At 29.1% G+C, this 13337-nt stretch overlaps 1 protein-coding gene across 1 annotated transcript; it reads left to right on the plus strand.

The window, feature by feature from the left end:
• Window positions 1-9478: 9478 nt before the first annotated feature.
• On the plus strand, window positions 9479-12556 carry LOC103497607 (transcription factor bHLH78). Its single transcript, XM_051081478.1, has 8 exons — window positions 9479-10363; window positions 10465-10686; window positions 10774-10839; window positions 10942-11010; window positions 11098-11175; window positions 11621-11821; window positions 11914-12016; window positions 12123-12556. Exons 1-8 carry the CDS (start codon window positions 9659-9661, stop codon window positions 12149-12151), a joined length of 1473 nt encoding a protein of 490 aa, XP_050937435.1. The 5' UTR covers window positions 9479-9658; the 3' UTR covers window positions 12152-12556.
• Window positions 12557-13337: the final 781 nt, after the last annotated feature.

Genomic DNA, 13337 nt, shown 5'->3' on the forward strand with positions numbered 1-13337 from the left:
CTATATATATATCCTAAAAGAAAAAGGAAATAATAATAATAAATATTATTGTTATTGTTTGGAGGTTATAAATAGCATTGAAATGCTTAAATTGAAAAGAAAAAGAAAAAGAAAAAGAAAAAGAAAAAGAAAAAAGTTTTTCATCTTATTTACTAAGATAACTCTCTACTGCCGCCGCCTCATTAATTTTGGTTTTGGTCCTTTGAAAAAGCTTGAAGATTTAAGTGATAGAATTTTTTCATCAATTAAGAGAATTTTTCAACCTCCATTTAAGTAACTTTGGTAAGTGAAAATAATTAAATTAATAATTTGTTAGTTTAATTTTGGATCTAATTGAGGTTTCTTTAAAACATCAATTGGCTAATTTTTGAATATTTGATCTTGGATTTTTCCCAATCAAGGTTGAATTGGTTTCAACCCCATTTTTTAGAAAGTTAATTAATTTGGGAGAATTTTTTTATATTGCTAATTTTATTAATTAAGATATTGCAATTTTCTTTTTATGATTAGGATTAAACTAAATGGAAAATTTTTATCGTCAACTATGGAGTATTTTGTTTGGCTAAAATCTTTAGGTAAGAGATTCTACTACTAGACCTTCGAACTGAACTTAAGAGACTGCATGTATTTATGGTTATGCATTGATGGTAGCTAAAATGCATAACGCGATGCTATTGATGATGACTGACATTATATTGATGACTGATATTTATGACTGATAGTATGTTGATGATGAGGACTAATTTATGTTAATGATGGTTATATATTGATGGTTAAGAACGTTATGATTAATATTCAAGTCATGTTTATGATGTTATGATGTGCTACATGCTATGGATGGGTATTTTGTTAACTTTGTTTATTAGGGACGTACCCATATAGGTGTTCCTCGAGATCACCACCTTTTTATGACTGTGTGGTTCGATGAGACCACCAATCTGTCATGATATGTTTATGAGTGGTCTGACGTACGTAGTCACTTACAGCTCGATTGTCTTAGGTGTTCCTTTGGGTTTACCGAAGACCAGTTTTGTTCTAGGTGTTCCTTTGAGTTCACCGAATACCAGATGTGTGAAACAAGATCACTGGATTATGTGTGTTCGGAAACACGCCAATTTAGGGATACTTCCTTACATAACCCTAATGGGAAGTTAACAAATACCTAGCAGGAATAGTAGTGGGTCTTTTACTGAATATATATTTATACTCACATTTTTTCTATGTTTAATATTTCAGACAGAGGTAAAGGTAGAGAAAAGTTAGGTAGCTACAAAAAGGACCCGTGACATGCCATATGGGGACTCAGTTTTGCTTCCGCGTCTATGTATTAGTGTTTCAATATTTCGTTTTTAATAAAAATTTGGTTTTCCTCTTTTCAAAAAATTGTCTCTTGTTATTATTATTATTATTATTATTATTATTTTGTAATGACATCAACTTAGTATAAAGAGTTGGGTCACTATATGTTTTAGTCGAGAGTCATGTTCTTCATAGCGATCTTGTTTCTCAAGTTGATCCGTTTGGCTTGGATGAAGAATAAACCCAGTGGTTGTTTCAATTCAAGGTTAAGGAGATACATGGCCAACAATGGAATTAAATCTCTTATGAAAAAAGAGGTTAGAATACCAACTCACTATGAAGTCTAGTGCATTGAGCTCCTCTTTGTTGTCTCGCTCACCTTTTGTCAATATGGCCTAAAATTGCTCACACGAATAGTAATTCAAACTAGCCTACATTTTCTGGAAATTACAACACCTCCAAAGGTAATCGTATAGTAAAAGAAAGGGGAAATTGAAGAATGTTTTTACTAACAAATCTTTGTGACAGGTTTGTCATTAAGCCACACTGCAAATAATATAAGTTTCTTTCGTTACAATCTAAAGGCCAGTAATCCAAAATAACATAGCATGTAGTTCAAATTAAGGGTCTTACCCATAAAATCTAAATTCTTTTAAGAATTCATCTACCTTGTACACTGGTTATGATATTGATACACCAGAGAGTGTTGTTGATTCAAATTGGTATACTAATAGTGGAGCATCTAACTATGCTACAATAAATCTGAATTTTCCAAGACAATCTCCAAACTCTATTTCCTGTGTAGTATCTCCAAGTAGCAGTTTTTCATTCTTCTTTTAGCTTGATTGAGATGTTGCCATAGCAATCGAAGAGGAAGCCAACCCTTTAATGTTTCAGCTAATCATTACCATTTATTGTTTTATCATATAAATTTATGTTTTGTATATTTAATATACTATTGATGCAGTCAAAATATCATGCTTAAAAAAATGAGACACGCATGCCTAACTTCAAATCAAGTTATTGATATATGTTGATTGGTGTTGGATATATTATTAATACGCTTATGTTGGTTAGGGTTTATACAAATTGTGTTGGGATTTATGTCCATGTAACTCCCTAGCCTAGTATTTGGTTTCCCGACATTCCCCTATAACCTGGCAATATCATCCTTACATGTCCTTGGCTTATTAAAATGAAAGTTGTCCCCACAAACCAACATGAGTTTTTTTAGCATGTTTTGTCCTCACTCACCTACATCCTAGAAAAATTCTTAGGACGTCACTTAGAATAAAATTGCTCCAAGCTAGGCACACTTAACTTTGGAGTTCCTATGATCAAGACACTGAAAAGTAAAGTGCACCTTGTTGATATAGGTAGTAACTTTTAATTCTTTTAAATCTTTCTTGACCTTACTTTCATGTCCTCAGGATCCTTCTCATTCAGATGTGATACTAGTTTATTCATGTTTCCCTCCTAAACACATTACAGCTTAAAGTCATGGTCGATAAATTATAAACAAATTATTTATTTGATAAATAACATGTTATTCATTTCGATATTTAGACTTGCATAACTTAAATTCATCAAACCAAGATCCAAAGTTATATTTAAAATGTAACTTTAACTGTATGTGGTTGACATACAAAGTAAATCGTGTTAAATAATTAACCTAAAGGGTCTATAGTATATGAAAATAAGGTTGGGTGTTAAATATTACAAATGATTTGATCCAAACTGTTTATATAGAGATATGAGAGGGATATTCTATACAATTAGTTTGTACGAGATAAACCACAAAATATATAATTTATCTCTAGAACATTGTTGTTTTATTCTAAATATTTTCAAAGTCAAAAGAAACCCTTGTTATTTCACCAATTGTGTTGATTTTCTCTCGAGGAGTTTCAAAGAAATCTATCACATCTAAATTAGTCATGTTAGATGGATAAAATATATCATTATCTTGATAGGCACAACTGACTTCTACATTTTTTTTCCTTTTTTTCTTCTCTAGGGAAGCTTGGTATAGGTCAACCAAGTGTTTCGATGTACGGTAAACACGTAACCAATGCCCAGTCATACCACATCGATATCATATCTCTTTATCACTTTTTGAATTCTTGTTTTGTGGAGCTTTCCGTTTATTGATCATCGTTTCGTGTGGTTCTTTTAAATTTTGGATTATTATAAGAACGACCATCACGTAAATAATAATTGTTTATTCCTCTTCTTCGGTCTCTACCTCGACCATGACCACGACCACGACCTCGTCCACAATTTAAATTTACAACATTCTCTTCCGGGAACGATGTTATTCTAGTTGGTCGGAATTCATGATTTTTCATCAACTTGTTATTTTGTTTGGCAACAAGAAGACAAGAGATGAGTTCATATTATTTTGTAAAACCTTTCTCTCAACATTGCTGCTGCAAGAGCATATTCATGATATGAAAAGTAGAAAATGTCTTTTCCAACATGTCCATGTCATGTCAGTAATTTTTTCTCCACTTAACAATAATTTTGAACTTATTCTGAATAATTGTAATCCATTACTGATTTTAAATCTTGTAGTCTCATATGTATCCAATCTTAACAAGCTTGAGGAATTAATGAACTAATTTTAAATGATCATACATTTCTTTCAATTTATTCCACAACGTATGAGGATCTTTCACAATTAAATATTCTGACTTTAAATCCTCAGGAATGTAACGACGAAAAAAAAAATCATGGCTTTCGCTTTCTCTTGAGTGGTCGTTGCATTTCCTTCTTTAATTAGAGATACATGGAGTCTAGATGCATTTCAGCATTAAGAACCCATGATAAATAATTGCTAACGTTAACGTGAAGAGCCGTAAATTCTAGCTTCGTAAGATTTGCCATGGTAATACTATTATAATATATAATATATTATAATTATATTAGGAATTTAATATATATTATATATGCAAAATAATATTTATGTTATTAATTATAACGAGTAGGTTAAAACCGACATACCATTAGGACTTATCAGAGCTTGTGTGGATAACGTCTTGTGAAAACGAGACACAACTGGAATATGGAAACCGAAAAGATATAATATTAAAATAATAAAATAGTAAAATATAATATATATATAATATAGAAAATTAAGAAATAAGAAAATTAAGAAATCTCAAAATTTTCTACTTTCTCTTATTTCTTTGGATTTCTCTCGTGTTTTTTTACAAATCCACCAAAACTCTCTATTTATAAGAAAAGTGGTAAGTGGGTGATTATTGACCACTAAAAATGAGTATTTGATAGACACATGATATGAATATTGGATGATTACTAAACACACAAGTGGCATCTATTATTTATATTACTTATAATAATGTTGAAGTCTTATATATATATATCAATTCATAAATAACTCTCTACTTTTCTCATAAATAACTTTCTATTTTTCCAATTTAACAAAATAATTTATACCATATTTTAGATGATTCTTAGTTTCATCCTTAATATTTTAAAATTATCAAATTCATCTTTTATATATTATATATTTTTTAAAGTTGTCATTAAAAATGTTAAATATCTATTTTAAAATAAAAAATTTTAAATTGCACATGAAAAACATTTTTTTTCTTTTGACATTTTAATTTTATTTTATTTTTAGACATATCTCTCACCAACAAATTTCTTCCCTTCTGATCTTTTTCATCCATATATTTCTCTCTTTTCTTTTACTTCTTATTCTTTTTTCTTAAATAATTAATTTTACCTTCCATTTTTTCTAAAATATGAGATTTTCTATTGTTTCATATATGTTTTAGATTAATTCCATACTTTAACGAGACATTACTTTTTTTTGGGTTTCTATTAAATGTCACTAAAAGATATTGATAGAAGTCTATCAATATCTATCATTAATATATATCACATTCACCGATAGACACAGATCGAAGCCTATTATATAGTGTTATTATTGATAGAATATGAAAAGGGAGTAACGAAAACAACAACAACAATAATAATAAAAGATAAAGAAAAGTGTTTTATGAAATCCAAAAAGAAAAAAAAAGCGAATAAGGTCATCGGTTGATCGGAGTCAGTTTTTTTTTATAAAATCGACTCCGAGAACTGAACATAGTGAGTTTAGTAAAGTGTCAAACCGACCTCGATATCAACACTTAAAGGGTCAATCGGTCGGTTTAAGACTTAAAAATAAGTTTTAGAAATTCTTAATTTGAAACTTTCCAAAACCGATCCCTCTTGTTTTCCGATCAACCGACTTCGATTTGGTCGGTCGATTCGACTTTTTGGTCTATCATGTCTCACCCCTAGTCGAATGTATGAAATGGATGAGGGAGAAAGAGATGAAAAGTGTAATAAAATATTCAAACCATTGTTTTTATTTTAGAGAAAAACTATGAAATTTTTTCAATAAAAATTTGAAAAATTACACATTTTTTTTTGCATATTGCGAATATGACAAATATGACAAGTAATTAATGATATCTGACAGTTATCAGCTATTAGAGGATTATCCACTTTTAAATTTGGTATTTTTGCAATTTAGAAAATGTAGTGATATGAGTTATATTATTATAATTTTTTTTTACTATTTTGAAGTATCAAAATGGTTAAAGGTTAAATATACTGTGTTTCAAATCCAATTAACTTTTTATAATATCTAAAATTTTAATATTAAAAGTCCATTTCGATCACACTAATTAATTTTACGGATATAATTGTTAGACGTTTAAAATATTTGAACGATTGAGTTTTATATGTTTGAGATAATTATATATGATCATTAGTGACTACAATTAAATATATGTTTTCAAGTTATCAATTTTGTATCATTTTAAAAAAAAATTGAAATATAACAATAAAAAAAATACTTAATTAAATGGTAGACACCTATTACCAATATATATTTAAATCATTATTTAAGTTATGGTTATATTAGTTAATTATTTATTCAATTAAAATGAAAAATAATTTAACACATTTATATTAAACATAACTAAATTATTAAAATGTTGATAATTATTAATAAAAACTTATTTCACATATAGTTAAAAGATAACATAAAATATAAATAGTAAAATAGTAGTTGAATTTAATTGATTCTAAATAACATTTAATAATTAATTAAATTTAATAATAATAATAATAAACGATAAAAAATACAAATTTGACAAAATATTTACAAAATATAGCAAAATTTTAGATTCTATTAATAATAGACGTTAATAGATATTAATATGCTTCTATCAATCACATTAATAGACAATAATAAAAGTTTATCTGTTTCTATCATCGATAGAATCCAAAAATTTGTTATATGTCGTAAGTAATTTAATTTATTTTATTATATTTAGAAATGTCTCTATTTACTGTAAACTTTCTATCTAAAATAAGTTTTATGTTTATTTATTAAATAAATAAATAAATAAACTATATTTTTATTGTTCTATTTTTAAACATAAAATTTAATTATTATAGGGAAGGAATTTGAAAATTCAATGTAAAATTTTGTTGAATAATAATATTATGAATTATATATATATATATATATATATATATATATATATATAAAAAGAAATAATGTAAAAACAAACAAACACATTAATAAACATTGAAAAATGATAAGGAAAAAAAATAAAGTGAAACTAAAAAGATGGTTATTCCAAAAGAAAATGAAAGAAAGTTATAATAGTAACAAAAAGTGGATGTGAACAAAAAAAATGTTGGGAAAAAAAAGTGAAGATGTTAGATGTTTTTGATAAGGGTCAAAACTTTAATTATGAGGAAGAATACTAGGAATATATATATATATATATATATATATATATATTAATTAAGAATTTAGGGTTTAGTGAAAGAGAAAAAAAAAATGATTAATAGTTTAGGGGGACCATATAGCCCCACTCCACCTTAGCTGCTCCACTACCTACAGATTATAACTACTCTACGAATATTTGAACATTTAAATCTCTTTCATTATTACATTAATTCTTAATACGAAATTAATCATCTCCCTCACTCTCCTCCCTAACTACTAACTTCCCCTACCTCTTTTCTATTTTTCTCTCTTCTATCTCATGTTCCAAATAAATAAATTTTCAATTACCATTATAACTTTTTACCTTTTTTAAATTAACTAAAATACTCCCTCATCCATTATATATATATATATATATATATATATATATATATATATATATATATATATATATATATATATATATATATATATATATATATACCTTCCCTTCTCATTTGGATATCCACCGAAACACATATCCTCTCGTATTCTCTCTCAACTTTTCATCTTTTCTGTCTCCCTTACTCTCTCTCATTTTGTCTTTTGAGTTTTTAGAGCAACTAATATCTAGTGAGTGTTGGTATATTGGTTGTTGGTTCTAGTGCAGTTCCTACTGACGAATTAAAGGTTGTTTTTATCTTGGGACAACGGGACACTTTACTTCTGTTTGCACATCCGAGCAAAGCCAAAAAACGTCTCTTAAAGAGAGCGAGATTCACCACTCAGTCATTTTTGTTAACATGCTTCTGTTTTATGCAAGTTTTCCTACTACGACGCTTAGCTCCACCGAAGTGTAACAATATGTACTAACCTCCATGATTAGTAAAAATTTTAATATTTGACACAATTTAATTTGATCTCCATGAATTGTTGCTCAAAGATAAGAGTTTAAGTTCAAATTTGGTCTCTAAAACTATATTTTTTATTTTTTATTTTACTAAGACCTCCAAGATTGGTAACATCTCTAACGACAACCATACCTCCAATTATACAACAACAAAACTATTGAAAAAAAGATAATTAGTTAACTTATATACCACCGATTACATGTAAATATGATAACACTAGATATGGAAACGGGCTTTTGTTGATTCTATAAGCGACCTCTTCATATCAATTTTATGTTCTTGACTTCCTTTAGATTAATTGATATTCTACTTAGTTGTTCATGACATAGCTTTCCATGATGGTCGTTGTTAGGTGGCTCGAAGACCATTCTATTTAAATAGATCATGCCATTTGTTTTATCTTGAGTATTTTTTTTTTTGTTGTTGTGTCTCGTTGTAGTAACAACAAATGATAACCTATCTACCTAAAAGGAGTTGGATGATTGAGAGAAAGTAAAAAGAAAAGAAATGAATTTGAAAAAATAGACCAAAAAGAAGGTAGAATAGAAGAGTTAAAAAGTTGTTTAAAAAGAAAATGTAGAATAAGTTAGGAAAGGAGACAAGTTGGAAGAAGAATTGAGATTTAGTATGGAGAAGTTGTGTTAAGAAGAAAAAGGGGGATGGACATGGACCTATTAACAAAGAAAGAGGTTTGGCGTTCGAGGCCCGCCAAAATCTCCCTCTTCCGTCTTCCGCGGAAACACTTTTCCTCAAAACAAATTTATATTACCAAATACAATTTTATTATTATTACTACTTACTTTGAGTCTAAATATTCATTTCTTATCTACAATTAATTTTGACAACATAACTCATCCCTAAAACCAATTCATGAGTAAATAGACAGCCTGATTGATACACATGATTAATGCTAAAACCCAAATATATATATATCCAATCAAATTTAACCTCTACTCTCATTTTGCTTCTATTTTTTTAAATATAATTAGTGGGATTTATAGATTTGAGCATTTGACTCTAAGGTTAAAGAATATATGTCAATTAACATTAAGTAATATAGATACTAACTTGTTTGTCAAGTTTCATTTATTCAAAAAAATGTTATAAAATTTGTGAAGTTATAAACTTTTGGAGCTCAAAGTGTAACAAGATTTTTTCAACCCAACAACAATATTAACTACTATCATGTTTACAATTTGGAATCAACCAACCAAAGAAATTACAATGACACTTAATCTTAATTCCTACAAACTCACAATATGCAAATTGGTGAGTCGAATGGAATGATGATTACCCTCTCCAAATATCCTTCAATAATATAAATTATTATAACTTGTCAAAATTTAAGGTCGATTGAATTTAATAAAGCTCAAGTGAAACCAATTGAATATTTATTTTAAAAGATAGTAAAATTAAGATCTCGATATAAAAATGATGGATAGTATTATAAAAATGAAATATTACTAGTTTAGATAATTAAAAAAAAAAAAAAGTCAAACAAAAGAAAACAATCCCTTTTTTCTTTTTTTCTCTTTCTTTCATTTCTCTATTTATTATCGTCTTCTCACTCTCTCAATCCTTCCCCTTCCTCTTCCCCACTTCCCATTCTCTCTGTCTTTCTTTATTCAACTTTGCTTTTCATTCACTTTTACCCAAATTCCCATTTCCTCAATTGGGTGAAGCAATTTTTCAACCTCTAAATCTGTTCATGGACAACCAATTCTTCCTCAATCCTACTGGAATCTCTCAATCTCTTATGCATTTTGATTCCAATCCTTCCATTGCTACCTGGCACCAACAATTTTCATCCGCCATGGATGTTCCAACTCAACTTCCTGACCTTACTCACTGTTCTTCTTCCTCTCACCAATCGCCACCGGATTGTTTTCTCAATCCGGTTCCCGATCAGAGCTTTCAATTTGATTCTGCTTTGAGTTCCATGGTTTCTTCTCCAGCGGCCTCGAATTCTAACATAACCAATGAGAGCTTCGCGATCAGAGAACTGATCGGTAAATTAGGCGGAAATTCTGAGAGGAGGATCTTGGAATTGAATAATTCTACTGCCGCCGCCGCATTGACTCCTTCTTCTTCGAGTGTGGCGGAATTTTCGTCCGATCCTGGATTTGCTGAACGAGCTGCTAGGTTTTCGTGTTTTGGAAGTAGGAGTTTCAATGGCCGCCAGTTGACGAACGAATTCGGTAACTATAGATCTCATCTCTCCATCGGTAATGAGAAATTGAGCCGAGTTTCGAGTAGTCCATCGCTTAAAGCACTTGGATCTGAAATGAAATTGCAAGAACACAAGAACAATTCCTCATCGCAAGAAGATGAATCGTCTCTCTCGAATCAAGACAAAACGATTACGAATCCACGGAAGAGAAAAGCAATTACGAAGGCTAAACTGAAAGAATCGGTAAAATTCGAACAACATATCATCTCTCTTTTTTCTACATCTGAAATTGTGAAATCATTCCCTGAAAATTGAATTTCCTTGTTGTTACGCCATTGTTGCAGGTGGTTGAAGCTACTCCCGAAAAGGAAAGTCCGAAGAAATTGAAGACAGTGGAAACAAAGGAAAACGTGAAAACGGAAGAGGATTTGAAGAAAAACGATGAAAATTCAGCGGAAGAGAAACAAGCAAAGGCGAATTCGAAACCTCCTGAAGCTCCTAAAGATTACATTCATGTTAGAGCAAGAAGAGGCCAAGCTACAGATAGCCATAGTCTTGCTGAAAGAGTGAGTAAATTACAAAATTGAAGATCATTCTGATGATATTGATAATGTTTATATGAAAAATAAAATTCCCGTTTTTCGAATTTGAAGGTTAGAAGAGAGAAAATCAGTGAAAGAATGAAGCTTCTTCAAGATCTTGTACCAGGTTGCAACAAGGTTGGTCAAGAACACACACACACACACACACACACAAATTGTTAATAAAAAAAAAAAAAAAAAAAACTGATTGAAGAAAAATGAATTTTTGGTTAAAAATAGGTAACTGGAAAAGCTTTGATGTTGGATGAGATAATCAACTATGTGCAGTCATTACAACACCAAGTAGAGGTAATTAAAATGGCCCACTTTAAAACTTTATAGGAACATAATTACAAGTTTATAAATGAATGAATGATTTTGAATGTTGGGTTTCAGTTTCTTTCCATGAAGTTGGCTTCTGTGAATACAACCAGGGTGGATTACAACGTCGATTCTCTTATCTCTTCTAAACAAGTAACTTTTTCTCCCACTTTTCTTCTCTCTCTCCCTCTCTCACACTAAATTAACCAAAAAAAAAAAAAAAAAAAAAACAACTAATATACACATAAATACAAATTCAAATTACCATTTTGGTCTTTAATTTTTTTTTTTTAAATTTTAATCTCTGTCATGTATCGAACTATTTTTAAATAAACAATAATTAGACCATTGAAAGTATATATATGGAAGAAAAAAAAAAGATATTTTAACTAAAATATGAAAATTAAAAAAAAAAAAAAGAAAAAAAAAAAGAAAAAAAAAAGAAAAAGGAATTTTCTTTTCCCTTCACTTTTTCTTTCTTTACTCTTTAAACTTCCATTTCACTTTATTATCATTATCTTTTATTTTTTCTTGCTTTAACAAAAAAAAAAAAAAAAAATATATATATATATATAATTTTTTTTTGGGGTTGAGACAGATGTACCAATCAGGAACAAGTTTGACACATCCTCAAATTTCCCCTATAGATTCCTCAGCTTCAAGCTTTTATGGGCACCAAAATTCTTCTCTTCCAACCACCTCTCATTGCTCTGTGGACCCTATTGACTCCGTTTTATGCCAAAATCTTCCTACCATTCAACTCCCTCCTCTCAATTCCTTCCTTCAAAATCCCTCTCAGGTAATTCCTTTTACTATCCAACCATTCCTACAACATCTGGATCATTATCACTCACGACTAAATTAAAATTTTCAATTCTATGTATCACACAGTTTCCAAATTTCGGAGAAGATGAACTCCAAAGCATTGTTCAAATGGGGTTCGTCCAAAATCAGACCCAAGAAATATCATTACAATCTCACAACTTCAACTTAGGTAATCATCATACATTGTAATAATAAATAATAGTAATAATAACAACAATAACTTTATATATATATTTAATTGTGAAAATTGAAAGTGGAATATTGTGATTATGCAGGTTCAGATCAAATGAAAATTGAACTCTAATCTCTTCCTTCAACACCATATACAAAGGCGCTGCTGTTGTAAATACAAGAGATTAAATTTTCAAGCATTGATTAAAAGGCAAAAAAAAAAAAAAAAAAAAAGAAAAATCCCAATTTATCCCATTTCTTAGGTCTAATTAAGGAGAGAGAAATCCACTTTGTCTTCTTCTTTTTTCCAATCTGTTTTATATTTCAATATTGTTTTTTTTTTCTAATTTTGTGGGATGAGAGAAGAAAGTTTCTACTTTTCTTACAACTTTCCACTGTAAAATCTCTAGAAGCAAGTCTGTCCCTATGGTGCAAAGTTGTATAGCACCAAATCGTAAGATAAAAAATCAAAAAAGAAAAAAAAAGAAAAAAGAAAAAAGAAAAGTAGGCTAATTTGAGGGATTATTTTTTATAGTTATTGTCTCTCTTTTTTTTTTCTTTCCGTTTTAAATTTATCAGCTTTTATTATCCATGCTGTTGGACATTTTGTCCTTTAATGTAAGATAAGGAAATTAAAAAAGAAAAAAAGAAAAAGAAAAAAGATAATATAATTAAGAACAAAGAACTTTAGGAGTAGTAATAATAATAATAATAATGATAATAATAATCTTTTGCCACTTTTAATGTTTGGTTGGGGTGATGTCAAATCAATGGTATTTTATGAAGTAATCAAATAGATTTGATTCTTACTTAATGTTGTAACCAGCTGTCTAAATGCACTGTCTGTACTCTAAGAAAAACAAATAATTATTTTCATTTCAAAAAGGAAGAAACAAAAACGAAAAATTTATAAAGTCTAATTTGAATGATTAGAAAGATATTGGGTTTTGGGTTTGGTTTTCTTCACCATCATTTTTGCCATATCTTTTGTTTGATTTACTGTAATTCCCCCTCCCCCTTCCCCCTCCCCCTCCCCCTCCCCAATTACACTTAACCTTCTGTTCCCTTCTTAATTTGAATTTTTTTTAAAAAAATATCATAATTCTAAGAAAAACTTAGAACACTAAACTACTACGGGCCACAAATTCCATAAAATTTTTATCTTTATTTTGCAATTTGTCTTTTTCCTACCATTTCTTTCATCTTTCATCGTCTTCCTCCTCCTCCGATTTCGTCTTTCTTCTTTCCTATTTTTTCTTCTCCAATTTCTTTCCATCATTTTTCTTATTTTTTAATTTTTTTATTTACGTCGTTTAATC

The sequence above is a fragment of the Cucumis melo genome, chromosome 1, assembly GCF_025177605.1.
Source record: "Cucumis melo cultivar AY chromosome 1, USDA_Cmelo_AY_1.0, whole genome shotgun sequence".
Classification (NCBI taxonomy): Eukaryota; Viridiplantae; Streptophyta; class Magnoliopsida; order Cucurbitales; family Cucurbitaceae; genus Cucumis; species Cucumis melo.